This window comes from Larimichthys crocea, chromosome IX (genome assembly GCF_000972845.2).
Source record: "Larimichthys crocea isolate SSNF chromosome IX, L_crocea_2.0, whole genome shotgun sequence".
Taxonomy (NCBI): Eukaryota; Metazoa; Chordata; class Actinopteri; family Sciaenidae; genus Larimichthys; species Larimichthys crocea.
The window spans coordinates 3,776,546-3,803,290 of NC_040019.1; the positions used below are offsets into that span (position 1 = coordinate 3,776,546).

At 42.4% G+C, this 26,745-nt stretch overlaps 1 protein-coding gene across 8 annotated transcripts in view; it reads left to right on the forward strand.

The window, feature by feature from the left end:
• The first annotated feature begins 200 nt into the window (after nucleotides 1-200).
• LOC104928182 (disabled homolog 2-interacting protein) overlaps nucleotides 201-26,745 on the forward strand; it is a 126,508-nt gene continuing 99,963 nt past the window's right edge. For 2 of the 8 annotated variants that reach the window (XM_027281959.1, XM_027281960.1), the window contains exons 1-2: nucleotides 201-324; nucleotides 4,790-4,916. In XM_027281959.1, coding sequence (XP_027137760.1) covers nucleotides 298-324; nucleotides 4,790-4,916 — 154 coding nt within the window. In that variant the 5' untranslated portion in view covers nucleotides 201-297. Of the gene's footprint in view, nucleotides 325-4,789; nucleotides 4,917-9,604; nucleotides 9,895-21,416; nucleotides 21,685-26,745 lie in introns of those variants that run through there. The other 6 variants (XM_019269102.2, XM_019269103.2, XM_019269104.2 and 3 more) reach the window with 4 other exon arrangements.

A 26,745-nucleotide genomic window follows, 5' to 3' on the forward strand; every position in this document is an offset into this window, starting at 1 on the left:
GATGAGCGCATGCGGTGGTCTTTACCTCTGGTGTTTCTAATTAAGAAAAGAGTTTTTGTGTTCGCTGAACAAGTTGTGTGCACGAGTTGCAAGATGATTGTCTGTTTCTAAACAAATATTTTAGATTATTTTCACATGCATTTTCCTCACAGCTAATGTCTTTCTTTGTGTGGTTTCTTTCTTTCTTTCCTTTTTCTAGATGTGCAGTGCCCGTCGAGACACTGGATCTCACGTGGTCACTCTTACGAAGAGCAAACCGTGTGGAACCCAAAGTACTGCGTGGTTGCCGACTGTCAGATGCTGCTTCTGAATGAGGAGGAGGTGGTGAGAGCAAACAGTACAATGTCTTTTCTGTCACGTCCTTCTGTGTCACCATTGTCTTTCTCGTCTGTTCGTGTTCTTCACTTTCTCTTGTCCTTGTCAGTTTCATCTACTTCTGCTTCTGGCACAAATGTGGAAGATTTTAGGGAGATTTAGGCAGACATTTCAAGTCATGTTCATGTTTTCAGTGGTGTATAATCACCTGAAAATAAGAATCATTGTGTTTCTGTTACCTTACAATGAGCAATTTATACCAACAGACAGAGCAGGTCCAGGGATCCTGCCATGTGGGACTGCCGTGTTTATTCAGTAGCCCAGAGCAGATAAACCAAACACTGGCTCCAGATAGCGTATTTTGAAATGTTCCCATATTTCACAGCCAATATTTCTTGAAAGGTGAGGATGAGGTGAGCAGTATCCTGTTAATTGCATTCTACAATTTCACAGATAGATGCTGCTTAATCCTACACACCAACCTTTAAATTCATGTGGATAGGACTATAGCCTCCACACATGGGGCGGCCGCTTAACCCACTATGTTACCGACTGCCCCATCCAATGTTTTTTTAAGGAAAACTCAAGGAAACTTGGATAAATATTGAATTTTTTTTTTTTTTTGTGTAAGTTTTAATCATGTTTATATGATAACAAAGTAATATAGAGCAAAATGTCATCTGATATTAGCTTTTTACAGATATCTATCGATAAGTGGCACGAAATTGAACAGAAATTTCGAGCTGGGTATAGTATATATCCATATTAAGATGTTTGTTAAAGTTAAAAAATGTATTATAGTATCAGCAGATATCGTTATCATATATTTTAAAATCAATATAAGTAAAGGCCTTGGAGATACACTATCCGTCAGGCTGTGATAACAATAAGTACCTCTGGAGAAACACAAGCTCCTGAATGAATCCTGAGTGTTGTGTGAGAGAATTCATTCATTCTACATTTAAATTCATCCCACAGCGAAGGCCACCAGTCTGCAGGTTATGCAGAGCGAGCTGAGTCTGGCTCTTTGCCTCCGTTGTTTTGATTAGTGTCACACTGGATTATGCAAGTTTCCGTGAGATTAGAGGTCCTGTTGTTAGGAACAAACAGAAGCCAGCAGGGTGATTTGAATTACATTGTTCAGTCCGCAATACTCTGTCTCTGTTTTTCAATCCCAGTTTTACACCCCTACTCACTGATATGAATGTATATCACATTATGGAATCAATTTATAAATAAAAGAGGATAGAAATGAATGTTCAGAAGAAATGAATTATTGGAGTACTCATAGTCACACGATGAGCAGTTTCAACTGATGCCATTATCTAAGAAGCGTTTCAACAAATGAAATTCAAGCCGCCTTGGGGGAATTTCTCAAGTCCTCTTCTGTAATTTTAATGGTTTTAGCACAGCAACTGGGACAGAACACTGCTCCTCTCCGGGAACACAGTATCTTCTGCAAGAACACTTAAGTTGATCACACTGGTGCTCAGACATCAATGCACTGTGTCAAAGTCACAAAAGCACCCAGACTATTGGATTTGAAGTTTTTACATGACAGCCGGTCTGGAACTGTGGAGAGAAAAGTGTGGCTTCGGTTTTTCTTTGAGGTATGCCATGTTGAAATAGAGTAATAATTACAGGGAGGAATTATTTCAGTCGACCCCACTAGCGGCCTTTCCGCGACAGTGCTTTTTGTTTCACAGCAACAAAGAACAACAGCTTTTTAAAACGCATCCATCTAGAGACCCGCACTCTGAAAGGTCATCCGTAACACTGCTGCGATTTCTGCGACGTCAGCGCACTGCGGGTCAGAACGATGAAACAGTCTTATAATTTACTGGCTCCAGATGAAGGTGTAATGGGACAGAGATAAACACTCTTAAGTAGAACGGGTCAGAGCATCAACCGCCACATGTATGAACAAGCAATCCTGCAGTCCAAGTCATATACACTTCTGAGGGACATCAAGCGGCAACCTCCATGACTGTGAAGTGTAGCCTAAGTGCCTACAGTTCCTTAAATGTCCACTTGAGGCAGGCTACAGAACTTCCCTACATTAAAATGTTCTTTAAATGTTCATTAAAACTTCACAGCAGAAATAAACATGTTTACAGCCTGGTACAAAAAACAGTTTTGGTCTCTATAGCTAATTTCCCCCATTCATGAAACTGTACTGTACTGAACTCACCCACAAATTTTGCATTATTAAACAGCCTGGCTGCTTTGATTGACAGGTGGGTTTGTTATATATATATAACAATTTAGCTTAATCATGCAGCCTACATAACTGCAGGTGTGGCACCATCAATACAATACAGAATGCAACATGTGGAAGAAAACAAGACAAATCTAAAATATAAGAATAGTTTGAACTCGTTCGTTGACTTTGTTGTGTGAACATGACACACTGATGATGCCACTGCACGCTGCAGCTTTTTTATCATGATGAAATAAGTGACTGTACTTACAGGAATGAATGCTACATATCAACATCTCCATAGATTCATTATGTAACAATATATATTTGTGTTTGTTCACTATTTGTTTGCTCAAACTTGCAAACTTGAACTTTTGTATTTGTTGGGTTTCTATTGTTCTACGGCACTGTGAGCAAACACAAAGAGTGAACAAAAATGTAAGTTTCAAAAGGGAGATGAAAGAGAAATCATTGTGAACAAAAAGACTTTGCACAAATGTTTTGATTGATTGTTGGCTGTGAAGGAGGTTTTTGCTGTAGGGGGTTCTGGTAAACAGTCGCTCCTTTTCTTTATTCTTTTGTCTCTGCCTTTTTTGTTTTACCCTTTTTTGTCTTTTTGTCTTTATTCTTTTGGATTCTTTCACTGTCTCCTCCTTCAGTCGGTTTACTTTTTCCTCACAGCCATGCCGGGCTCTGTTTCTCTTCCCTCTACACTCGTGCTTCTCTTGAACTCTGAGATATTATGAAAAACAGAGAAATGAACGGCAGCGCTGTATCAGCGTGAACAGCTGATGCTGATATTGTCTTTTCCTAATAGAATGTTTACTTAATAAATGATTGTCTTGTTTGCCAAAGGTAATTAGGCCTTTAGTCGTTTTGTACAACGTGACATTTTTCCTAATCGCAAGACAAATTATCCTTCGGGCAAACACAGAGCGAGACAAAAACAAGGAATTCAGAGTGAGTGCAAAACTTTGTGAGGGAGGATAACAATCTCAACATTCAGCAAGCGTGACGCATTTCTTGATAAAACTGAAAGAAAGGAGTTATTCCAGATGGATGTCTAGAGTTTGACCTTCAGCATGTTGTGAAGTCTTCACTTGTTCCTCAGGCCCGGAAACACACTGTAAAATAAGTGATCCAGTTCAGCTCTTTACTCTTGACAGCCAGTAGAGGGGGCTCATGATTAAAGGCACATAAGTTCCTTTGTGCTGGTGACAGCAGGCAAAGTTTCCTGCACGACTGAGGATACTTGAGAGGACCACTGACCAGTGTTTTTAGCCTCCAGTTCCAGTTTGCTTACGTCAGCGCTTACATCCACGGCAAAAGCAATTATCTTAATTTGATTAGCACCAAGTGAAAAGATACTGTTTCCTGTTTGAAATATGTTTCCCCCAGTTAATCCTTTCACAGAAAAGTTAGTTAGATGAGTTTCTTATCTCATCAGAACAATTTTAAAGCACTTTAATATTTAATCTGCTTTGACCTTTAATTATTATAATAAAGCCACAAATTAGACTCCAGTCCCCAGAGGGACAGTGTTCCTGGAAGCCAGACGCCGCGGCCCTTTTACACCACTGTACTATCCCAGGCAGAAATGTCGCCGTCAGTACTGGGACTCAAATTACAGCTTATATTGCTTAGTCATTATGGCTCAGACCATCAGACATTGTCTCTACGTCAGAGGCGGTGTCAGTGAGAGCTGTCCTTAAACACAAAGTCCCAGGGGGCAAGTAAAGAGGAGACACAAAAGAGATAAATGTGGGAACAGAGGGATAGAGAAAACAAGACAGACAGGGTACTGCATTGAGTTGAGAGGTGTGAGGATGTTCGATAAGCCATTATCACCCCTCATGAAGGACATCAGGCCCGTTCCCTTTTTCTACCTCAGTCACCACTCTCTCACCGCGGCCATCCTTTCTCTCTTTGTCTGTTTAATCTTTTCGGAGGCAAACATTTGGTATGCAAGCCGTAGGAAGATACGGGCTGACACAGACTGATGCGCCGCTAATGTCTGTTCTTGTTTTATTCAATGAGTGCTCATTTATCAGAAGCTCTGGAGCTTTTGTGCGCTATTGGCCCAACACAGCATTACACATGGTGACCAGAATAACCAACATCATAGATAAGGAGCCTGGGTGACTATTGTATTTCTAGCTGTCTTCTCCATGCGCTCACTTTGTGTCTTTGTTGGACGTATTCGGCCTTTTATCTGTCTTTGAATTTCTCGCTCTGTTTCTGTCTCCTTCTTTCTCTCTCCCTTTCTCTCAACAGATCCGTCCCTTTTTTTTGCAGGAGAGGCGCTCGGCGTCCGGCAAGGTCCACCTTTTGCGACGCACCATCAGCGTTCCGGTGGAATCACAGTTTCCCGAATTCCACAGCCAGCTGTCCACCGAGAGCGGTGAGTAGCCCGAGGACATAGCGTACCTTTTGCATGCAGTGATCAGGAAGCATCACACACACACAAATCCAGACACTGGGAACACTTTACTTGCTTTCATGAAACTATTTAATTAAATTAGAATGATTGATCATCCGGAACTCAAACATTTAGCACTCGTTCAACATGGACATAAAAAGAAGAAGTTATGGCTCTGGGTTTTTTTTTTTTTTTGGCCTTTTATGCCTTTAATGATAGTACAGCTGAAGATAGACAGGAAGCAGGGGGCAGAGAGAGGGGGAGTGACACGCAGTAAATGGCCGTCCGATGCAGGATTCGAACTGGGGCCAGCTGCAGCGAAGACTATAGCCTCCACACACGGGGCGGCCGCTTAACCCACTACGCTACCGACCGCCCCGAGTTTTTGGCTTTTTTAATCAGGTTACAGGTAAAGTCAAGTTCAGTCCTGCTCATCAGAAATCACGGGTTCAAAGGCTGCCAACATATTTTTTACGTTTTATGTAATGAGTTCCTGTTTTACAAGCTGGTCACAGGCCGCCCATAGTACACTGAAACCAGTCAAACACAAGCACTTTCATCACTACCCTAATTCTAAAATAAATCTGAGTTGGGATGACCTGATAAAAATGTGCAAACTTGTGCTTGGCACACAAAGTCGCCCATGACTTAGCTCCACCATGGCATCATCAGAAGAACCACGACTAATCGTGTCACTAAGGGGAGTCTGCAAGAGGAGACTGCACTATTCTGCTGTGGAAAAGTGCCAGAGGTTTAAGAGAGTATAATTCCATATTACATCAGCGAAACACTGACAGATCTTTCCGTAACCAATTAAAAACAATGGGTTAATAATACATACGCATGGTAGCACTAAACTCATTTTGCTGCTGCTATACACAGCATCTTACCATGCTGCTTTTGCCTTTTTAACACAACTATAGATGAAAAGCCTTTTTTGCTAATTCTGGCATTTTTTGTCCCCTTGCTCTCTACATGTTCTGCTACTTTGCAGTACTATACTGCACGTCCTGCTAGTTTACCACGTTCTTGTCCGCCCACGTGACTCCGTATGTACATAAAACGGTGTCCTCTTCCAGCCTTTAAACTGCATACCTTGTGTTATATAACAGGATGCATATATAACCTCATATCTTGGCTGAAACTGAACTAACATGATATACGAAGGTCAAATAAGCAATGTAACTCAAAAAGAAACACTTATTTCTTCTTCTCAGTGACATAACCACTAACACTTACACATGCAACTTAGCCTTGCATTGCTCACATGCCTGGGTAAACCATTTGAAATTGCTGGGACTCATATATCCACTAGATGGAGAGCTTGCTGCTTCATAGCACTCCACTGCACTCAGGACGCTTCATTCTAACCACTAAGACGGACTCTGAAAAATGTTTTGCCTGCTCTCAGACGGCAGCTGTCATGTTGCCTTTGATAACAATGTAATGTTTGGAATTTGATACCATTACTTTTCTGGGTGTGCTGGTGTATCCACTTACGTCTAAGGACAAGATGGAGCGGCTCAGTAAAAGCTGGTGAAGTCTGTGGATGTCTCTTCGAGGACGAACACACGGAATCGGTCAAGATGAGACACTAGGTGGCACTGAGGTTTGACATTTAAAGCATTTGTATCCCACAGTTACCGTTGCTGGGTTGTGGGCTGGCATGCAACTTAATATGATCCACCTTTAAATCAGAGGGTGCAATGGTTGTTTAGTTGAAGTGCTTTTTCATGATGTCAGTACATTATTTTGCAGTACAGTACAGAACGTTAGGTTACGGTTTTATTAAGTTTAGTCATTCCCTGGGGTAATTGTTGCCCTCGATCCCTGAGACAGTGTTCTTGGACAGTGTTATTCCGGGCTTGACAATGTTGTTTGAACATTTTCCAACCAATATTCTTGCATGGTTCTTTGTGACCGCAACGATGCTTTGTACCGGAGTCAGAATCTTGATTTCTGCAGGCCGTCTATGCCCAGAGGAATTGTCTTTCTACCAACCAGTGACCATTAGATGGAGCCATTTAGTTCAGTGTCAATATTAAAGCTATAACTTTAGTGCACTTCAGAGAATTTACAAATGTGTTTCTCAGTTGCGTAGTTGGCATGACAACATATATTTACTCATTCATCAGGCACAAGTTTCTGTAAGGTGAAACATGAAGTCATGTTATTTGATACATCTTTGTTTTTTTGTTTTTGTCTCCTTCAATCACGCCCCCTGTCTCCCAAAAGAGGTCACATATGAAACGGAGAGTATGATAAGAGCTAGATGAGACGAGCTGCAGCTTCTATTACCTGTTGCCTGTAATTCAGCATCCAAAGCATATGCAAAGCGTATATTGGAACACAGCAACGTCTTATTTACTCTTATCGTTCAGAGCTAAATCACACACACATACATATACACCAACACAAAGTGCATCCCGTTCTGTAATCCATCTTCGCTGATGGGAGTGATGACACAATGATGAGAAACGAGCGTAAGACGCATCATTATACCGGATCTATGATTAGGTTGATTTTGTTTATCTGAGAGGAGACAGAGGCTGACAGAGAAAACACCGTCTGCCGGCTCGTTCGCTAATTACAGGGTACCTTTGCAACTCTGCCAGTGACATTTGAAACTTTTCCGTGATGCTGATGTAAGATAATTCTTGAAATCGCTGATTCAGATTTCCATCGTGAAGCTATACACTTTTCTGCATTGTAGCTAGAATTCATTACAATACATGAATATATATAATTATTATAATTACATACATTGAACTTCATGGTGTTTCACAAAACTGAAATACCAGTGGCAAAAAAATAGACTGATATGATGAGGAAATAGAAAACTTTTCTGCTTTAACTTGTCATTAGCACAGCATCACGGCTGTGGAATGATAACAATCCCTTACATAATGCAATCAAACTTCAATAAAGATATATGCACAATATTGTTACTGATAACAGTTTCAATAAACATATTCAATGGGTTTCACTGGCAAAATAATATTTCACATGAACAAAAACAAACGTTTATCCTTGAAAACCAAACAACAATACACGTTCTCGTCCACCTCTTTGGTTTCTAACCTTTAAAACTGCATTCGCACGTCTACGTCCTTGTGCACCTGCGTGGGCTTTCATATCACGTTCTTCATCACAACGCTACAAACACTCACACGGACTGTGTTTAACTAAATTATTCATTTGCGTAGGCCCCGCCTGCTCTTGTCCTTGCCTTACACGGGGCCCTAAATAAGCAGCATGATGAATAAAAACAAACACTTAGTTGAATAGGAATCCAGCACAGCAAATCAGAGAGCGCTCTCATCTCGTCTTATCCTCCGTCTGAATAGTGAGCGCTTTCCTCCTCTGTTCCTTTGAACTTGTCGAGGTTTTTTGGCACAAACACGCTGGCGATGGGAGAGCGCTGCTACGCTCCCACCAGAACAACTACACTTAATTTTTACCAAGGGGCGTTCTTCTCTTGGTTCTTTAAAGATGCTGGGGCATATGCTGCCCTATTTACATGCTCTTACTTCCTCCATCACTTCATTTCACTGAAGCTGTAACACTTAAGATTGGATTAAATTAAACCGGATAACTGACCGATGGTTGGCTTACCTCTGAGTTTATCATCACAGTTAGCTGTCATTAGCCTGAATGGTATTTGCTGGCTTTGCGCCAGTCAGTTGAGTCCATCCTGCCAACAAACCACTAAATAATTGGATGGATTGTTTTGCCTTGTCAATGTGTTGTCTTGCAGTTTTAATAAAGGCGAACTCAAAACATCTCAAATACAGGGAGCTATCAACAACCCGGGATAGCTGAGATTAAAATGTTTTCACGGTGAAGGTCGGCTGGGCTCCGTTTTGCTGTGTTGCACCTCTTCGTTGAGGATTTTTTCGTATAATTACTCAACTAGAAACAGGAAAATATAAAGAAGTTGTGTTGTTAGTGTACAAATCCAGCTGCCAGTCATTGCTGCCAAACCTTGATGGCTTTTAAGTGTTGGAGGTAGATGAGTTTGCATATTTGGATCAGCATGTTAAACTCAAGAATTTCTTTTGAGCTCCACTGTTTCTCCCTCTGATCCCCCGATTGTTCAATATGCACCCTTCCCTGCTCTCGGCAAAATCCTATATACATAGGGCTGCTCATATGCTAATGCAAACATACTTGGGTTTTGGTAAATAATACCAATTTATTCTAGTATTTTCCATTTCATAGTAAATGGAAATAGTTGTTAATTGCGGCTCTAATCTTAACTTGTCCAACAAGCTGTTAATTCAGATCGGCTTAAGCAGCATGAAATGAAATGAGAGTAAAAACCATGCCCAGCCAGCACAACCCTGTCAGTCCAACCATTGTTACCATCCAGACTGCAGTACCATATGAATTCCTTGATTCCGCCGGCATGTTAATGTTTTCCAAACTGATGTTACAGAGTTCTCTGGGTGATGAGAAAAAAATATGCTGAGAGTGTAAAATTGATCAAAGTGGAAACATTCAACACTGCCACAACCTTCTCCACCCATATCTCTCTCTCACTCTCTCTCTGTCCAACACCACAATGTGGAAACTGCTCCTCTCTCTCCTCCCTCCCTTTCTGTACTTGGTCACACTCTCTCTCTCTCTCACACACACACACACTCTCTCTCTCCACTCTCCAGAGAGGGGCTCGTTCAGACAGATGTAACACAGCGGTAGAAGCCTGAGCTGAGCTGGCAGGCTGCAGGGGCCAGACCAGAGCCAGCAGCTCTGACTGGAGAGAGAACAGCAGCGAGCAGACGGCAGTGGCGGCGGCAGTAGACATAAAACAGTAGTTGTAGTAATAGTTTCAGTAGTTACAGTTCGCTCACGGGGTCGACTTTGCTTTCGGGATATGGGTGTGATGTTCTGGGCGCTCTTCACCCTGTGAATTTTAACATGGACCCCGACGCCAGCACCCATCCAGAGGCGCAGCATGGTGAGTGTGAGATTTGGGTGGGAGGAAAAGACAAGGAATGATGGAAGCGATACTGTGGAAAAAAAGTTGCAGAGCATGTTGGTGAACAAGGGAATCAGGTCACATGGTTTTCCAGTTAGCTTGCTACTATGACTAGGCTCTCCATTTGGCTCTTAAACTGTTGACTGGAGCCTCTGTGGTCATATGAATGGGACTTCAGTCTGTTCTGTTGGGTAGGGGGCTGAGGGGTGAGGGGTGTTACATGGCAATGTGATGAAATCAACAGCCTGCTAACGACATTCTGGTCCAATGACCTTTTTGTGATTACTTTCACAGGTTGTAAGGTTGTTTTTTTTGTGGCTGCGTTGGAAGAAAGTTCAAAGCTGTGTGTTGAACGATGACTCTTTGGAATCGGTCGTGTCTTCTGTCCGTCCTACATCTGCCTGTTCTAGTGTAAAAAGCAGCTTTGTGGAGCAGGAAGCCGTCCTCTTGTCCTTTTTTGAATGGAACAAATAACTGTGGCACAGTCAGGGCCGTGGGTGTACCATTTCTGTTCAAAAGCAGCAAGATAATTTGATGGTTACATGCATCTGTATAGTCGTCTGCTGTGCGGCGGGTTGCAGCGCGTGGGCGTGCGTGTTAGAGACACAGCGCGGCGCAAAAAAGAATGAAAGTGGGAGAGGGAAAGAGTAGGGGAGAGACAGAAAGAGAAAGAGTTATGTACACAAATAAATCCAGGGGGATCTGGACTGCACTGTAGGCCAGTGAGAGCGCTCGCTCTTTCTCTTCCCCCTCATTTTCCGCTGCCTCTTTTTCTTTTCTCCACTGATCCAAATGTTAGAGCCTAAACTAGATAGTTAAAAGGCAGAAAAAAAACTGGTGTATTATTAACTGGGCCAGAAAAGACGGTGTTTTGTCTTCATGGCCGATGGGAAGGACTCTGCTGTGCTGCTGCTGCTGATGAAGAATGTGGTTAACGGAATGAGTCAACGGAGAACATATTTCCAAGAGACCATAGTTTCTCTTCGCCAGCGTTCTAAGCCACATTGCTTTATGCGCTGGGCTGTCTGCCACGACGGAGACGGAGAGACAAAGAAAAGGGAAAGAAAACGGCTAAGGACTAAACTTCAACACTTTGAATCCATCTCTCGAGATTTCACCAAACTTCTGTTGACAATCTCGCCCCAAATAAGTGAGAACGTCGAGTGTTTTCTCACCTCTTCGCAGTGAGGTTTCCAAACATAAAATGTCAACTCAATACAGTGGTTCGACTTCTGTCTCCTCTCAAACAAGTCACCCGACCTCTCTCAATGTTCACAGCCTCGGAAGATATAACAAAGAATATAAATAGAAAAGTTAGAGTAGAAAGCGGGCAATAATCTGATATCATCTGATTACATTCTCACTTCGGGTTCTCAAACCCTCAGGAGGAGTTGACACTTCGTGATGCTCGCAGGTTTCAGTTTACACTCTGGCTCACACGAACGCATGCATGATGCTCAGACATCACTGCTGTTGATTCTAACAAATCTAAGAGCAAAGCTTTGCTGTGCATTCCATATGATTGTTGTACTATAGCAAACACACCGCAGCTAATGAGATGCTGAGATACAGATGCTGCACGGTACTTTAGATGACAGTAGACAAGACAGACAAGCTGATGTAAAAGTTACATGAACTCAATCCGCACGTTTAATCACGTTTGAAGCGAGTCTAGAGCTGTGGTACGCCCGTGCATTTTATTCAGGAATAGGCTGAGAAGTATATCGGCGTGCCTTTATCAGGCTGATCAAAATGAGCACATCTACTTACAGGAGCACACAGAGATGAGAGGAAGTTTGAGGGAGGGAACTAAAAAAGGGCAGAGGCAGAGAAAAGTCCTTATCCATGGCCTTCATTGACATGTAAATAGGTCTGCATGTTTTTGTCCTAGTTGAGAGAGGTTGAATGCCTGCTCGTGTACTGGAGGAGAAAACACAGGGGCATTTTTGTGTTTGTGTGATTGTAGATGGAGGGATTGAACCAGTTGAGATTTCCTCTCGATCTGCTACGAGGCATTTTTTTTTTTTTTTTTTTTTTTTGTGAAAAACAAGGGGCTTTTCTCTCGTTTTCCATTTTGAGGTGAATTAGGGTTTTCTGACTACACTTCTAAAATTCCCAGATTTCATCCAGATGAAAGTGTGGTCTTGTGGGCGAAAGCGCTGCAGGGCTTTGTCTCGAAGAATGTTCAGCTTTTAATAAAAGATTTATTCTCGCTTGTGTTGTCATGTGCTAAAATCTAACGAGACTCCGGAGCTGAGTGTGTAAATTTAGCAACTGGGCCCGTCAGCTTATACGTTTTAATCAAGTTTTAAGAGAGGAAACACTATCTCGCAACGGGCCTCATGGTTGAGTCAAGTTCATTCTGGTGTACAACAGACTTTCTTCACTCTATGAGGCTGTGGCCTTGGCAGATGAGTGTTGTTGAAGGGGTTTTCGAGACTGCTGAAAAATATGTTTAGTCTGTCCAGTTTTCCAGCTGTAAACATGGTTGTGGGCGTAGGTCTTTTTTGTGCGCTTGTGTTAAGGAAGATCTAGATATTAAACTTTTGGTGGAAATAGACATTTTGGCTCCTTTCACTGCTTTAAAGGACTATTTCTGTGTTTGAGGCAAGAAGTTGGACCGACCACAAACTCTGGAATTTAAACTTGCTTGATGTTTGACTTTTTTTCACTAACTCTTCACTAACTCAGTCTGTCTGCCGTTTTTATAGTGTACAGTTAGCTGGCAAATAAAAGTGTGGTCCATGAAACCAACACATTAGGGTGAAAGAAGCTAAAAAAGATTGCTTGTTACAGACAAACAAACAGTTTAACTATGTTGCGCAGTGGCTTGATTTTCTGTGTAGATAATATCTAAGACTACAAACAACGCTGTAGCTTTCTCTGCTGTAATTGAATCCATTTTGACAAGCCATCGCGTTTTCCCTTCATCCTGACTGGCACTGCTGTGAAGGCATGTCCAGGCAACGCATTCGTCAGGCAGCCACCGCCACACACTTGACCTTTGTGTGGTGCATGCACCAAAAAAAGGAGTGGGAGTCGCTCAGTGCTACAGCGACAAACCTCATGAATCTTAGCCCAAGGACAGATCACTCCAGAAAATACATGACACTGACCGGCTCCACCAACAAAGCCTGTTTTTACTTCAGAACTATGCAAGCCAAGGGTAAACACACTCCACTGAAGATGACTGAACATCAAGTGAGCACCTTTGGCTACAAACTCAATTGAGTGGCGTCTTTTTGTAGAAATACTTTTTTCTAAGTAGTTTTAGTCAACTAAGCTAGATTTCTCTCTAGGGTAGCTTTGCTGTAGTTCTACTTCTTCCAGCATGAACTGGAAGTACCCCCAACGGTACAGTATTATTATTCATTTGGCCCACTAATGAGTATAGGTCCATTATTCATTTTCTTTGGCTCAGTTTTTGGTTTCTTTTTGGAAACATCTGGCTCTATAGCTGCTCAGTGTTCCATTCTGTTCATCTAGTCAGTAACTAATGTCCCCAGGTAGTGCACAGTGGTGTTTTTAGAGCTCCTTTCCTGAAAACAGCTGCCTACTGTGGTTAAAAACATGACTATGAGACCAGTGAACCAAAACAATACATTTGTGGGCTGACCTATCACATTGCCACATTGTTTTAACATTGTCAGCGGCTGGTAAAAACAAAGCAGACAGGTCAGATTGTGTATTGATTGTGCATCCAGGTCAGTTCTGATTTCTGGATATCGATGCATCCGGAATATAAGCAGACTCCCTTCTGCTGTCAACGGAGGCAGCTAGCTTTAAGCTGATGTTCCACATACTCACTCTCTTCTAATAGGCTGCTCTAGCATTATCTGAAGCATTTCAAATATATGATAAGTGGAATTAAAAAGCCATGCTGCTTGTCGTGCTCTTCCAAAGGTCAAGGCAAGTGGCGCTGGATTAGTTCAGCTGGAAAAAAACGTCATGACAGACTGTGTATTGTGGCTTAACTAAACTCGTTCTAGTAGACATTTGGGGCATGGGTGTTATTTTAGAATAAAAATCAAACATTAACTTAACATCTTTTACGTAAATAAACTTATTTACACCTCATTATTACTGAGCCAAAAGCTTATTAGCGAATACCTTGAGAATACTTTGAGAAGACCTGATATCTTCCAGTTGAGACACACTCGGCTTTAAAATTCTTCTCGAATGCGTCTCGAGTGGCTACTTGTGATGGGAATTTGCTTCCATGCTTACATTTGGCTTTATCTGTGGGGAAAACTGCGGATGTTTCCGACGACCGAGGGAAGAAAAAAACAAAACAAAAAACAACCTAAATCACACGCATCTGGGCTCAGCTATGCAACCGCACGAGAGGATCGCTGTGGATATTTGCATAATGGATGGCACCACAAAATGAGAAAAGCAAAAGCAATCAAAAGAGGCATGAAAACACAGGACAGAGAGAGAAGTCCACAGCGGTCTATGTTAGGTAGCTTCACTGAGCGATGTATATTTACCACAAACCTGACTAGGTGGTCCCTCGAGGAGGTCAAGGACACATATGTGTTGACACTACACTACATATTTGGATAAATCCCGATCCAGGTGTCCAAGCTATAGCTGGGACAAACATGGTCCTGATGTTTCCTCCGAACATTTCAGGGTGCATTTTAACTCCTGTCAGCTACTGGTAAAAGCTGTCCTGTCAGCTACTGGTAATTTTGTCCAAATAACTGAGAATTAGTATGTTGGAACTCGGGGTCAGAACTTTTCCTGCATATAAAACCCAGTGCCAAGTGCCTGCTTTGGTTTGAGACATCATTTCTGTGTGTGTAGAAAAATTGTGCTGGTCTTTGTGATTTAGGAACGTGTGATTTGTGATGGATGATGTAAGAAGACACCAAGATATCTATCTCCTGAGTGTGATATTCAATTTTCTTGTGTGTTGTAGCACATAATTTGTCTGTTTATGGTATGTAACCACAATGAAGCAATTGGCAAGTTGAGGGTGATGAACATAACGTCTATTTAACAACCGGAAAGCAACTTTCTACTTCTCAGATTCATTGACTTTCTTGCTCTCGGCACTCCCTCTCTCTCTCTCTCAAACCATCGGACACACACCAAAGGAAACTTCTTGGTGTCGCTTATTTTGCAGCATGGACTTTGAGCCAGATACAGACATAGAAGCTGGGTACATGAAAGAAACCAAGCCAGGACACAACTGGGAGAGTATCATAGCTTGGTGCATGAACTCCACCTGGATAGCACCCAGGATTTCAGTGACATTTCAGGCTGCCTTTTTTCTTTTTTCCCAAAAGTTGAATCTGGCTCACCTTCTCTGCCGCGTTTTCCTTCTGGCACACCCTGCGTCCCACATCGCACCACTCCCATTCAAATGAATGGGAAAACCTGCGTTTTTCGCCGCAGCCGCTGATTTGGGCCTAAATCTTGAGCTCGCTTCCTGTGATTGAAATGATGGTTCTTAAAGTCCTGCAAGTCCAAAAAAAGGCCAGTACTGCCTTCACTGCTCTCGCAGATGACCAACTCTTTTTTGGCTTTACATAGCAGTAAAACCTAAAAAGTGCAACAACATCCCTTCATCTTTGGTTTTCTCAAACGGATTCTGTCTTGTCAAGTCGTGCAAAAAAAAAATCACAAGAAATAAATCTAGCGTTTTCTAATCGTATTGTCGTGACACCTAAATCGACCAAACGGTCCGCAGCTGCGAGGTCCACACAGGAGATGGCACATGAAAAGTTCATCAAACACTCAAAACTAGTCTGGTGATGGTGTGGATATAAATAACACTGTAAGAGCAGAGCTAAGCAATAACCTCAGAGAGCTGACTCGCGGCCAGCAGCAACAGTGGCACGACTCCATTTGGCCCCATTTGTCAGAAAGCCTCCCCTGATGAGAGACTGTCAGTCAACGGAGCCCTGCCGAGGAAGGGTGAGGGAGGGTAGGAGGGACATAAGGAGGGACGAGAAACCGAGAAAAGCAACGCAGAGCGCGTGGGACAATAGAGTTAAGGCGGATAGTACAAATGTTGTGCCTCTTCTTTTCAGCGTTTTAGCAGCGTTTGTGATGGCGTGCGTGGGCGCCATTGCGTTTTTGCATTTGTATGGTAATGTGTGTCCGTGGTATGTTTTTGCCGTTGAAGAGTCTGACGTGTGTCTAAGTTGAAGTGACTGCAAGGGCCAGAAACCGAGCCAAAACGCAGCCATGAGCCTGTTACACGCTCACAACAAATTTATGTTGGGAATGTGCTTTTCATTTCTCTGTGAATCTTATGTAAATGTGCCGGTCCCACACTGAGCAAAGAGGAGGCGAGAGAGAGAGTGAGGGGTGAGGGAATGAGCTGAAGAGAGCTGGAAACTATTGACAACGTGAAAGGAAACTGGTAATGTCAGAAAGAGCATGAACGTTAGCAGGCTTGAGCTTTTTCCCGGCGGATTCTAATCAAAGTAGGATGCGAGGAGGGCAAGACAAACTGATTTAATCAGTGTTTTGTTGATGCTTCCTCTTTGTTTATGTGGATTACTCAGATACAGATCTGTGATGATCCACCAGAGTATTTCAGTACAAACGCTGCTGGATAAATTCAGTAATCTGAGCCTGAAATGTGAGCGCCGAAGAAGCAGCAACACGAGACTGTTGGAGGTTTGATTGCTAATCTGTTTTTTTTTTTTTTACCACGACAGTTAAATGAATCCATGATCACGAGGTTAACTGCCAAACACGCCACATCAGCTGCTCTGTTTGTTTCGAAAAACTCCCACGTGTGAACAATTAAAGACGTGCGATACACTGTGTGAGGTTATGATATGACAACGCAACACATAATCCGGCTAATTAACGTGACTCACTGTTTTTGATTAATTAAAAGAAGACAAAAGAGGCATTGTTTCAGGATTTCAAAGGGAGCACTGAAGGCTATTATTGTATCTTTTTTTTTTTTTTTTGGCGTTTTTATAAGTATTCAGATTAAGCTGCTCTGTTGGCATTTTTTAAATTACAAGCGCAGCTTTTAGACCCAATGTTTCTGTAAGTTCACTGCCAGCAAAGACAAAAGTTTTTTGCTGTTAGAAACTCTTCTCCTCGAGGGAGCTCTCAAAGAAACTCGGCGGCGTCAACGATTCAGATAGAAGAACTAATAATAACAATGACATACAGGATCAAATTTATATAACAGTAGCTCATGTGGGGGTTTTCAGTAGAGTGATTGTGATCTGCACAATAAAGAATGACAGAAAACATATGAATAAAGAAGCATGAACGATATGTGACAAAGTTCAAGAGTGTAACCGGGGCCTCGGCAGCTACACTACGCGGTATGCGTGTTAGACCGCTGGGCCCCAGGACGTCCCGCTTCTTGCCTTTTATAAGTTGAATTCCCTTTGGAATCCTTCCACAAAAAGCACTTGCTGGCATGGTAGGCATGGTAGCAGCTTGACCCCACGTGCCGCACACACAAGTACCTTTGTCTTCGAAATGGCAATCGTTGGCATTCCTGACTGTCCCCCATGTCCAACTCTTCTTTCTACTAAAATACACATCCCTTTATTTGTCTGACAGGAGACAAATCGTGAGCTGATTCGATGTCTGTTCGATGTGTGGATGTTTCGCCGACTCTGCTTTTCTCAGGAGTGCATTGTCATTTTGTTATACACAAACATTTTGGATATATATATATTTATTTATTTTTTTTGCACTCAGCAGAGTATGGGATGACATGCAGATAATTAGGATGCTGTGGATACACATTAGACAGATTGTTTCCTCTGTTTGTCACTCTGCCACTTCCCATTCTTTCTTCTCTGCTTACCTCTGGTCTACTGCTCCCGTCTTTTCTTCTACATCACGTCTCCACTTTCTGCTGACGTGCTCTTAACTCTGTTTCAGCGGCAGCATAACTGCTCATTTTGAAAAAACTCAAATCCTGAGAAGAACCTGACTTCAACACGCTCACCTGCACAAATGTGTGCACAGACTAAACAAACACAGGGTTAAACATAGTCTTCACGCTGAATGTTCCTAATTTTTCACACGTCCTTTGATAAAAACACACACAGTTCGACTCAGGAAAATAAACAGAGTGACAAGGGGGCTGAGGGATTAGTGAGACGGACACGGAGAGGTAGATAAAAGGATAGGCGTGTCAGAGTGGTCTATAGGAGTGGACTACTTCCCTTTTTGTTCCTGTGAAACTCTATAGCCCACATACCGAAGCACTTACCATGTCACTTCAGCCTTTGGGTTTCTGTCTTTCCCATTTTTACTCTCGCCCACGTTTTTTTTTTTTTTTTTTTTTCAGTGTTTTTGCTGGTAATTGTTTGTTGAAGGTGGGATTAGTCTAGTGTTGTAGTCTTACCGGTTTAACCTCAGCCAGCTCTCAAACCACCAGGCCACCACATGCTAATGTAAACAGTATGTGGTACTACTAATTACAGTGTGAGTAATGAATAATATGTAACTGCGAGGATAGAGCAGAATCGGAAGACACTGAGATCGGCGTAACCACAATAAAATAGAAACACATGACAGTGCTGTAGTTTTACATATTAGGCATGGAAACAACAAGGTGGGAGCCATTACCTCAATATAAATGCAACCACACGTTCAATAGGAAAATTACAAAGTAAATGAAACGCACAGAAAACAAATAAGAACTGGGTTTTTATTCAAAGTCTCTGTTTGTGTCTCGAAACTCAGCTGGTGGACTGGAATGAGGAAAAGTAAGTATGTAGTCCCCCCCTCGAGCTGTAGGTGTGCATTTCAATCCTAACACACTTGAAGTAGGTATTGGAATACCTGAGTGTTCCTTGGTTCCCAGCCTTCTTTCTGCAGGCAACAGTCTCTGTATCCAGTACTGGAACAGGTCTCCTCTGGAACCTGCTGCCGAAGTCTCTGAATTGTCCTGTGAAGTAATCTGAAATATCTGTCCTACTAAAGGGACTCCAACTGAAGAAATCTGAGCCATGAACAAAGTGAAAATCGAATGACGTTCATGCTAAAACTATGAACACTTCAGGCAAAAGAACACAGCATTACTGTAATAAATCTTATGCACTTATTCTGTTGCACAACACACATGTTAATGAATCCCAATATCATGAATGAACTTGGTTTAATAACTTAAAAATAAAAAAAAAAACACATTTAAAGGTGATAAGACATTTGGCCCACATAATTCTGCACTTTTAACTAGCGTGTAAAATGGGGACTTTTCAGCTAAGAAAAAAAAACACTGGATAAATGCCTTGCTAATTGTCACAAACAGTGCTGGGAATTTGGAAGTGATCAAGCCAGCCTTCAAAACAAAAAGAAAAGGAGTAATCACATGCCAGAATGTGTCAAACAGCTCTCGTCGCCATGCTTTGATGCACAACACACAAAGACAAACTCACAACAAGATGTTTAACTGCAGAGTTTTATAGTTGCGCCGAATGCCTCAGAAGCAAGAACCATATGAAAGCAATAGATCAGCATATTTATTCAATCCTCCATGATGTCTCAGACTGCCTCTGCACCAGAATAATTTGTATCATTTCACTTTTACTGGGTATGTGTGGAACCCGGGTCTGTTTGCAGTTTGGCTTTTGGACTCACTAAATGTAGAGTGGAAGAAACATGGAGCTGTCTGTCATCAGTTCATTCTAACCTGTCGACTTTCTTAAAGCGCCGCTGCTGTTATTGTAATTAGTTTAATTGCAAATGTAACATCTCATCACCACAATATCTGTGAGTGGAAATGTGTTTACTTTAAACACAATTAAAGAACTAAACGGTCCATCGGAGGTTAAGTAAATGAAACAAAGTAGTATTACTGGTTATAATATTAGGAATGGTAGAAGCACAAACGTGGTGTGGAATGGTGCAGATGGAGCAATGCTCCACCTATTTTCTGTCAACATTGTTGCATTTTTAGCCACGGCAGCAGCATAGTTCCAGGGGTTGGAATTGTTGATCTGCCGGTCAGTTGGTCGCCCTCTTTGGTCCAGACTGAAATATCTCAACAACTGTTGGTTGAATTACCATGACATGTAAAGATGAATGGCTCCCAGACAGTGATCCCGATGACTTTTCCTCTTTGCTTCAGTACTTTGGTTCATGACCAAAACCTGCAACGCTAATGACATTCCCATGGCAGCTGTACTTGTTTGTGTTCTGTGTTGAAATGAAGGTAATTATGTGAACACGGTCAATATACATTGACAGGATTGTCACTGTGAGTGTATACTAGTTTCTGGACATTAGCATGTCGTCTGAAGAAGAACAGACTTAATAATAAAGAAATTATTATGACAGATAACAGCAGACTGTGTTTGAACGAAAGCCCAACATAATAAAGCTTAACGTTTTACTGCAAGGAAACATCATCGTATGATATTTTTCTTATTACACGGCCCTAAGGCTTTCAGCATGAGTGCGACTTGATGTGATGAGAAGATGAAGAGGAAGAGGAGGAGGAAGAGGAGGAGGAGGAAAGGGAAAGGTTGGAGTAAAGTTAAAGTAGACTGGTGTGAACAGCAGGAGGAGGAGGAGGAGGGGTGAGATCTGCTGTCACTCCTGTGGACAAATGCCTTGCTTGACAAATGTCTGGCCAAGGACAGCAGCCGAAACATGAGAATACTGTTCTCTGGCAGGAAGGAGGGAGGGACGTGGGAAGAGACAAGGAAACATCACATTACCTTTGTAGTATTGGCGTAGCTTCGCGAGGTGACTCGAGTCTTTCACTTAAAGTTTGGAGACTTGCCTAAATTGATTTAGCAAATCAACTAGTTTGTCCCTCAGAGAAAGGAAAAAAAACAAGTTAGGCTTATTAGTTCCTTGCAGGTCTTACTATTTATAAGCATACTGTACATCACCTACTGTCTGGCATTTGCAGCTGTAGAGATGTAATTTCATCGCTGTGCCTGAAATAAGCCGGATATATAGAATTTCCTCGGCTTGCCACTGTATAAAAACCTAGAATTAGTGTTTTTTTTTAAATATTTGTATTGAATTTGATATTGAAATATTAGCAAAATGGCAAAAACAAGATAAAAACAGCGACAATCATCCACAACACTGCTGTAAAATGTAGCCTGAGCCTAACACTGCAAACTCCAGCTAATGCTTTAAAGCTGGAGTGTGGTAGTGAGGCCCGGCCTGGCCCCACGGTTTTGGTCAACCGCAACAAGGCCTCCGATTGGTTGGATGTGAGGTAGGAATTCAGCTCTCTGAGGTCTAAAACTCCACCCACTTCTCCTCCTCCCGGCCCGGGGCGCTGAGGCATGACGGCTTTCCCTGTGCACACACACACACACACATACACACTCTCTCATTCGCTTTCTCATATGAAAGGGGCTGCAGAGCAGGGAGTTACAGACATTTGAAGACACAGAGCAAGGAAGTGAGAGAAAGCAACAAAAGACAAAGAGAGTGCTCTCCTGCCCTCTGTTTGTGTGAGTGGGTGAGCTTTTTTTTTTTTCCCTCTCTCTCTCTCTCTCTCTCTATGTGAGCCCTGAGAAAGGGGGGAGGACCTGAACCTTGCTAAGAGTCAATATCCCTGCAGGAGTCCACAGGACCATACACACTCACACCCTCACACACTCACACGCATACTCGCTCAGCTCCACTGCAGCTACTGTAGCCTGAATGAGTGCAGGAGGAGAAACAGAGCAAGGGAGCAGGAGTGCGAGAGAGGGGAGGAGAAATCTCTGGAGTTACTACTTGTTGCTTTTGCTTTTCTGAGTGGATTGAGGATGATATTCCTTCTGCTTTCCCTGCGGCAGTGGGACCTTGTCTGAGGTGAGCACCAACATTCGGCATTCCTTTTTATTTTTCTTTCTAGGGGGTCCTTTTGCCGGCTCTGTGAGAGGAAAAGAGGCGGCTCTGAGTTACAAATGTTGTGAGCTTTTCTGTGGGATTGCTCTCTTAGTGGAATGGCGGTGGGGGGTTGTAATAGAAGGAGGTGTGGAGGGAAGCTTTTTTTTTTTTTTTTTCACGTGCCAGGGAAGCAACATTATCACACTGATCTGTCAGAGAAAGAGGTAAAAAGAAGGAGCAGGAGAGAAGCAAACTATCTTATATATATATGGAAGAAACCAATAAGCTTTGCTGTAGAAAATGTCAGACTCCAAGACACACAAAGAGCTGTAACATGTGATTCAGAGCTCTGCTTCTGCAAGTGGGACAGCAGGAGATGAGAAAAGAAAACTCAGCCGGGCTCTCCAGACTCTTTTCTGATTAATGTTTCCACTTTTTTCTGGTGTTTGTGTGCGCGCAGCTCGAGGCTGCTTTGCTGACAGGACCACGCAACACACAAATGTGACATTTATTCATAACATATCTGTGCATGTGTGTGTGTGTGTGTGTCGGCTGGACGAGTCGTCCCATTTCAGCACAAGGTAGTGTTTAAGTACTTTAGGAGTGTGTAGCCTTCATTTATCAGCTCCTGCATGATTACAGTGTCTTCCCTGACTCTTCCACCACAGATAGCTCACTTGAGTGTGTGCAGCCTCATCATCATTCCTCCCCCAACATGTGTTTACATGCTGCCTTCTATTACCCACACACACAAGTACTAAGTGTCAACAATTTAGAAAGTTGCTCTTTTGGAGGTGGACGTAAATAATTGTCTTGACTTTAAACATTTACGTTAATTAAGCATTTTATGATATTAGATGAAACATTGAGAGGAAACCCTTGAAAATATTTTAGATTCCACGCACAGACTTTTTTGATATTGAGGGTTTTTTTTTTTTTTCATTTTTTTTTTTCAGTAGTAGTGCAGTGTGTCCGGGCGTGGGGCGGGCATTGTTGTCCTATTATTAGAGCAAGCTGGGCCGGCCGGCAGCTGTGGGGAAGGAAGTAGGCTCAGAACAGCCGGAGAAGAGGGATTACTGGGAACACTGAGCGGGAATCATGGGCCGACTGGAACGGCATTCCTAAGGTGGCAGAGTCACTGGAGGGGAAGATGAGTTACCCGGGGCACCAGACTGGGATCAGTGTGGATCATAAGAAAACACATAGAGGCTGGAGGTCACTAGTGATCTGCACTAATACACTCTGCTGTAATTACAGATTATAGCTAGATACATCTGGATAACTTGTTGATTTATTGCCATGGGTTTGTCCAAGCAACATTACGTAGACATTGGCACACTGACAGCTCTATGTGTGTATTTGTTATGTTTATATTCCTTGTGATCAAAAACTTGCAAGCTCTGCAAGATGATGAAAAGTCAATGTACTCTTCTCCGACGGCTTCTTGCTCGGTCACTATCTTTTTCTCTCCTTAGCTTCCTTCATCAACATCCTCTTTGCCTCTGCCATTATGTTAATAGAGCTCTAGTCCAGGCACAACACCTGCTCCCGTGTCTGAATTCCCCCGTGCCCCAGGCCTGAAAACCTCCTCTCCCCCGGTGGTCCAAAAACGCCTCTGGTACAAACACTTAACCGGTTCCCTGAGCTCAAAGTCTGGGCAGCTCGGCTAACGGACGGATCTAACGTGAGCCGAAAGTGAGGTTGGCAGCAATTTACTTTACTGTTACTGGAAACGCTGTAAATCAGAGGGAGTTGATGAAGAACAGCTGGAGGACGTCCAAGAGAAAACATTTTCTTCATCACACATGATCCACATTCACCAATATAAGTGAAATATTTGGTAGCGCGTGGCTCGAAGCATTACAAACATAGTGACAATTCACCTGATTGCAAGTCATCAAAGTGATTAATAGATTAATCTTTCAGTTTATAAATCTGGAGATAAAGATGCCAGTCAGAACAGTCGAAGGCAGCATCTTTGTTTTTGTTCGGTCAAAAACTCAAATGTTAACCCTAACCCTATTGCATTAAAGACTAGGTTGTTAATTATAGTCAAGAAAACTCAACCCATTATAATCTGTCAATGAGTCTGCTCATTCGCCCTTTACAACATCTTTATCTCCGGCGGCCCAGGCCGAAGGGTTCTTAGGCAGTGAAAGTGGAAGGAGTTCTTTGCAGATAGTGATTACTTTGGTGATTGACTGCTGTGATAAACTACAGCCACACCAGCTAAAGAGATAATAGCATCCCAGTATTACTCACATATCTCTGCTATCTCTATCCCCCCGACCTGCCACCCTGTAAATCTCTGGTGTGTATTCCTGTGAAATACGCTTTGTTCGGTGTTGTTAGATAAATAAAAGGCCATGCATCTGGAAAACTTTTGACTTTTTCTTTGCATTTCTATCTCGTTACAACAGGGTTCATTTTCACACATTTGGCCACCGCTGACTTGTCTGTATGTTGTCAGCCAGTTGTCTGGCACTTCACTCCACCAGTCTAGTGTTGAATGCAGGCTGTGATGCATTTTAAAGAGCTGTTGTGAAGCTTATTAAAAAAAAAAAAAAAACAAGAACAGAAAAATACAATTTAGAGAAGTGCTAAGATTAAGATCTCTCGTCTTGAACGTACTTGCTTGGAAATGCTTGATGATTGTGAAATAAAAAGATCTCGCTCATGCACTCCAGGCTGTAACAAGTTTACCCCGTTACTAAAGACAACAGACTTGTCCATACCATATTTTATCTCAATCATTTTATCACTTGGGACTTCACTTCTACTGGTTAGTATAGTCGCCCTAGAAGCGATATTTAATTCTGTAAGATACTGTTGATGCATGTATATATTTGTGTGCGGGGTGATATAGGTCTTTGTATTTTAATATCAGCATACTGTCCATGTCTCCTCCTTACAAACACTTTTTAGTAGCACAGGACCTGCCCTCATTTCCCCCACTCCTTTGCCAGCTTTCCTCCCACCCCTCCCCTCCTCTCCTCTCCCACCTCAGCTCTCTGAAGAACAGCTATGTAATTAGTTAGAGGCATAAATCACAGACAACAGACGGGATTCTGATCCATGTTTGACAGCGACGTACAGAGGGGTGGTGGTGGTTTCACTGTGTGTGCGGATTTCGGATTGGGGGAGTCAGGGTGTTTGTTGGCAAACCGTACAATTACGTACACGTGTTTCGCAGGGTACACTCTGTTCACACCGTGTGTTCGAGATCACACACGTCGCGTGTGAACGTACGTGAGATAAACATTTCAGTTTCTTTTAGATTGCATGTTTAGGCACAAATGTAGCCTTTGTGTCGGCGCTGGCACTTGCTGCTCATTAAGACCCAAATCAATTAGCCATTTCATTGTTTTCCATCCTGTTGACCACTAATGACGACTCTGGAAAATCATCCATTACGTCTCTGTTATGGCTGCGAAATAACATCGAAATGCTCCACTTTTTGTGGATTTAAATTCATTTCTCTTCCCCAAAACACGAATTACAACAAAGAACGTGTCAATTCTTTGTTACGTTTAATGGCACATCTCATTATCTTTTTGTCTGTTTGCGATGAACATGTTTCAGAATGCGCTGATTAGTGTGACATCTGCTCTCCCCAGAGCAAGACAACCTATTAATCTTGGACCTCGGCCCATCGTTGCACCAGTTTCCGCCAAACTTTCACAAGTGTCTCTCTTGACCTATTTGTTGTAAACACACAAAATAATACAGTGCACATATCAAGCTCTCTGCAAGCTGTGTGTGTGTGTGTGTGATTTGGAGGCTTCAAGGCGTAGGCTGTTGCACACATCTCATAATAGGATAACGACAGAATATCATGTTGGTGCATTGATATATCGACCCTCATTATTAATCCAGCTGGAGTCCATATGTACTTGTTAATTGATTTTCTGTGGCCCCTCTCAGCAGATGTGGCCCTCAACAAAGGCTTTAACACTGACTGAGCTTTTTTTTTTTGACATGCACACCCTCCACTGAAGCTGCCAGATAGAACTGATGCATGGGCTCACCGGGTGTCTGGTTGTATTCATGTAGGCTTAGAATTTGACGAGGCACATTGCACTGTCAGCACGTATGCTGCCATGCTGCAGGCAGATGTAGCTGCAGCAGAGGCTTTTTATGTTCTCGATACATTTAGTATTGAAAGCTCAGTAGGAAAGTCAGTAAAAATCTGAGAAAAAATGTCCAATGTCTGTCTACAACTAAGACTTTTTATCGTTGACATTTAATGATCCAGTCGCACGAGAATCGTTGTTTGACACACTTCATTCAATTCTTTTTTTCAGACTGTGAATCAGAAAACGCTCTCGTATCTCAGTGTAATTACCAGCTTTCATTAATGTCCCAGGAGTTGTTCCATTATTCACTGACTATTTAGCAGATCTGACATTTTCTTTTTCTCATCATCATGACTGTCTGTGTCTGGTAACACGTTATAATATGGTATGCTCGCATGAATTAATGTCTCCTGAGTCCTAGTCGCTCACCATACCAAATTCCATACCGAACAGCCGCAATCAGTGGGTGTGCTCATATGACAAAATGCTGAAAAATATCTTTGGTTTGAAATCACGGCAGCTATTGATCTCTTCTGCTCGTTCATTCATTAGTTATGTATTTTTCTTAAGTATATGATTTGTACCCTTACTATAAAGTGTTTCTTTTTTTTAAAAGTTGTCACCAAACTTTAATAATGACGTTATGCAATGTGGTGAATTTTTTAATAAAACGAACGGCTAAGGCAATGACTCATATCCACTCTCACATTATGTGGGCTTAACAGCGTGACCTTCTGCTGTGGCTGTATTACTGAAAAAGACAATTCTGGGACGTGAGTGAGTTGATGTTCTGTGAGATTGTGTGCATTCATTTGCATACCATGCCATGTTAGTGTTTGTTTGCGTTGTGTACAAGTGAAGGTGTCTGCGCCTGTCCTGTCTGACAAAGCTTTGTTTTGTTGATTCACAGCGGAGTCGGACCACCCATTGAGCCTTCAATGAGCCGAGAGATAACAGTGCATGTATT